A 4,248-nucleotide genomic window follows, 5' to 3' on the forward strand; every position below is an offset into this window, starting at 1 on the left:
ACATGGGCTGTATCCAGGACAGTTAGGAAGAGTGCACCCTGCTCAACAAGGGGATCGTAGGTAAGGAAGTGTTTTCGAGTGCAAAATGTTTCTCCCCTTATTTGCACAATAAACATTTTCAAAATATGCTCTATGAAAAGATAATTTATGTCAAATGCTATAACAGAGCATAACTTCCCAACAACCATAGCAGTTTTCATTATTCTTACTGACAAACTCAACCAAAGTAAAAAACAGAGTTAGATCATTTGATAGACAGCTCCATGGAGACAAGCAAGCAGGCATGCTTTTCAAGGTTACTAAATACACCTGTCTATTTTTTTGGTGGAAATCCTAACCATTGGGCTTTAATTATTATGTTATTTGTTTTTTCAGTCATGAAGTCCGGAGTGGAAGACCTCTGCTGTTTTTTGTGGCTGCAAATGAACTTTCAAACCAAACCTACAAGTCCAGTTTTGATGTACAAACTCTCAGAGCAGTGTCTATGAGCTTCAGGCCTGAGAAGCGCTTACAGACAACGTACCAGGAGCACTTTGGTCTACAGTCAAATCTGCAACTATAAAATCATCTGTATATTTTGGTTTTCAACAGCTATATTTTTTTTAGAAAGTAGGGGTAAAGGGGTGGTGCGATTTAAAACTCGCTGTATTGTCACCAATTTGTCTATGTCTAATACATAGGCCTGCTTATTATTTCTTTACAAATTTATAATAGTATTGCTTGCAACAATGTCCATGTGTCTTTATGTGTATTGTTCAAATACATAACATTATGGATTTTGTTTGGCCCATTTACCTGGAACTTGAACCAGACAGAGCAACAGAAATATTTAGGCCTATTTATATTAGAATATTTATAATCATTCGGGCTATAACACAGTAGGTTCATAATTTATTGAATCATTTACAAACTAATTTCTGACAGGAGTGTATGTATATGCCAAACTGTATACAAGCTATACAAGCTATACAGTTTACAACTTTTAATGTTTTTTTGTTTGTTTGTTAGTTTTTTTTTTACTATTTTACTTCTTTATTTCATTACTTTCAATTGTAGTGTAAAGAAGTTGACTGCCTATTCCGAAATCTATCTTTGGTTAATTTTCCTAAACTGAGTGCATCAAGTATTGGATGCAGATCTGAGTCCTATCAAGGATGGAGATGTAGGAATCCTTTCATCTTCCGGCCAACAACTCTGCCCATAATCCTGAAAGACACACCAGTCAACCAATCGCAGGTCTCTATTTCTCAACAACTGTCCAATCAGCTGCAATTTTTGCGCAGGTAGGTGGGACCACGGCGGATGCGAGTAGCGAGCTCAGCGGCCATTGATGCGTCAGATTTGTTCCAGGACAAACGCAATTTTCTCTTCACTTTTGCTGTTTTCTTGAGATAAAATCATGGTATCGCACTCTCTCGCTTTACCGATGATCTGCTTCACGACGTTATGGGGCCTGGTCGGCGTCGTGGCTCCGTTTTTAGTGCCAAAAGGACCAAACAGAGGGTAGGTGCATCAAAACCATCTATTTTACCCTGCACGCCCACGCCAACATTTCCTAAGGGCGAATGATATCGCGTGGAAAGACATTAGACATGGTTATTTTTATTTATTTTCTTATAATTCGATAAAGCATCTTTAATATTTGTGTGAACATTTAAGCTGTGCGTGCGTAAAGAGGAGGCCTGTGCGTCACCTTTCCATGCATCTGTCTAACGAGTGAAAGCGGCTGCCATAGAAACTCTATGAATAAATTAAGATACACATTTTAAATTCAACACTATATAACAGTTAATTTAGAAAATTTGTTATCCCTGAGTAGGTTTAAGACAAACTTCCAATAAGCTTTCATGCACAAATTCAGATTTGTAAACCATTGATAAATCCTTGCTGTGAGTCTGAGATTCTTTCTTCTAAAAAAATAAATACATGAATAAATAAATAAGCATGGTTTATCTTCATATGATTTGATTCATATTTGATTTTTACCTAAATGAGCCACATTAAGGCTGTAAATGCAACGAAACTGTCCTGGTTACAACTGACACCACTTTACATGTTATAACAGTTGTATTGTTCTCTTTTACAGAGTGATTGTCACCAGTCTGATCCTCACGGCCATCTGCTGTTATTTATTGTGAGTAGAAAATCTTCCTTTTGTTTATATCCCTGTTTTTTGTGGTTGATTACAGACCACAAAAATCTTTCATGTCTGGATTATGTGTGCAGAAAATGTTAAACCTTGGCTATTTTGTTTCATATGGATATGCAGTTCAATTCAATTCATCTTTACGCCAGACTCATAGTCCATTTTTAAAACAGACAACAACACTGACAATACAAAACAATAAACATTTATGTTTTTAAAAGACAACCATACCAGTGTCTCCATATATTGGACTGATATGGTATTGCACTGAATCTCATATTTGTGAGTGACTTGAGTGAGTTATTATTTCATTGTCTGATTTGTTCAGTCTGCAAATAAAACTGTACATTATAGGTCTTAGTACAGCTTGCAGAGTGTTCACTCATGCAGTACCAAACAGTCGCACTCATCCATCATTGCCTACTTAATAGCACCCACATAGCATCATTGTAGGCCACCTGCAGTCTTTGCAAACTGACTTTTGTATAATTAGTCCAGAGGTGGGCTGTGTACAATATGATTTAAACAATAACAATTTTACATAATTTATACAAGAGCCAAACTTACACTTAAGAGTAAATTAAGTATTTGCCTGAGCATAGAGCATCCTACATTGTCTGTACCATCATTATCTGTCATGTCCGCAGTGATGATATGCTCAAGATATTTAATTTTTGTTGTAACAGTCAACACAACATTCAACAGGCAAAAGTCAGGATATCGCATATGCTTGTCTTCTTTGGTCCTACAGATCATGACCATACTCTTGGTTGCATTATACTTTATATTATGCTCCACACCATAAGATGAACAGATGTTGAGTAGCTGCGGGAGACCAGCGGTGCTTGGACTAAAAACAACCAAGTCACTTGCATACATTAAATGATTCACAACCAGATTTCCAGTCACACAACCAGTTTTACACGTTTTAAGCTTTGTTGACAGTTCCTCTAGATACAAATTAAATAAAACTGGGAACAGAATCCCCCCCGTCTGACCCCAATGCTGACCCTTAATTGGGCAGACACACCATTTCCCCCTTAATCTGCATTGTCTGCTGTTACCAGTAAATCAAAATATGCACAGTGTATTTGGGAACACCTTTCTGAATCAACTTCTCAAATCATTTTCAGTGATTCACCCTATCGAATGCTTTGGATGCATCAATAATCTCTTTTAGAGCATACACACACGTCTGTGCCCAGCAGAGCCTTAAACTCAAACTGGTTTCTGTAGATTTACTAAACTGTGAGATCCTGTCCAGCAGGATTATTTCAATAATTTTTGACACTATGCTGGCCAGAGCTTTAGGTCTGTAATTGTCAGAACTGCCAACTTTCCCGATTTTATCTTTAATACAGGGACTAGCAAAACAGTTCACACACAGTCAGGTAAAACAACAAGGAACAATGAAAGCTGTGAGACAGATGGAAAGCAGTGGTGCTAACCTCACACTTGCAAACTTTAAATGCTCTGCTGAAACATCATCCAGCTCACTGGCCTTATTATTAGATAGTTTGGTAATAGCTTTAATGACTTCATGTGACACAATTACATCTGCATGATCAACATCATTCAAAATACAAGACTCACTCTAAACACAGTTAAATAAGCTGCTGTAGTGCTGACACCAAAGCTCCAAAATGTTAGGGCCAGTGGTGCCATCCATTGCACATAGAAGTGATGATTTACTGGCAGTCATGCTTTTTACTTCTTTCCAAAAGTCAAATGTGTTGTTACAAGAGAGTTTTTTGTCCATTGAGTCCACTCTCATAGCTTGTTCATTCTTGGTTATAAAATGCACTGTGTGGTTATACCGAGCATTTGTGACCCTCTTTTGTTCATGAACAGGACCATGTCTTGGTCTTCCTGCCATTATCTGCCACTCCTGGGAAGATTATAGAATAAAATTCAGCCACATAGGCATTCCAACCTGGCCTTCCTTTCTTTTTAGATTGTTTTTTTAAAGGGATACACTTCACTTAAACCTCACTTTGACAATCTCCTCATACATGGCACTAACAGCTAATCTGTGTTCAGAGTTTTTGCATTTGCCATCCCAGCACATGACTGCTTCCTTGGGCAGGTGGATATTTCTTAGC

General features: G+C 37.6%; 1 protein-coding gene across 1 annotated transcript; it reads left to right on the top strand.

Annotated features, from left to right (window-relative positions):
• Nucleotides 1-1,348: 1,348 nt before the first annotated feature.
• atpv0e2 (ATPase H+ transporting V0 subunit e2) lies at nucleotides 1,349-2,138 on the top strand. Its single transcript, XM_055158431.1, has 2 exons — nucleotides 1,349-1,503; nucleotides 2,087-2,138. The coding sequence occupies exons 1-2, from the start codon at nucleotides 1,400-1,402 to the stop codon at nucleotides 2,136-2,138; spliced, it is 156 nt and encodes a 51-aa protein (XP_055014406.1). The 5' UTR covers nucleotides 1,349-1,399.
• Nucleotides 2,139-4,248: the final 2,110 nt, after the last annotated feature.

This window comes from Boleophthalmus pectinirostris, unplaced genomic scaffold, assembly GCF_026225935.1.
Source record: "Boleophthalmus pectinirostris isolate CB_2022bp ecotype Guang Dong unplaced genomic scaffold, ASM2622593v1 HiC_scaffold_22, whole genome shotgun sequence".
In the NCBI taxonomy this organism is placed as follows: Eukaryota; Metazoa; Chordata; class Actinopteri; order Gobiiformes; family Gobiidae; genus Boleophthalmus; species Boleophthalmus pectinirostris.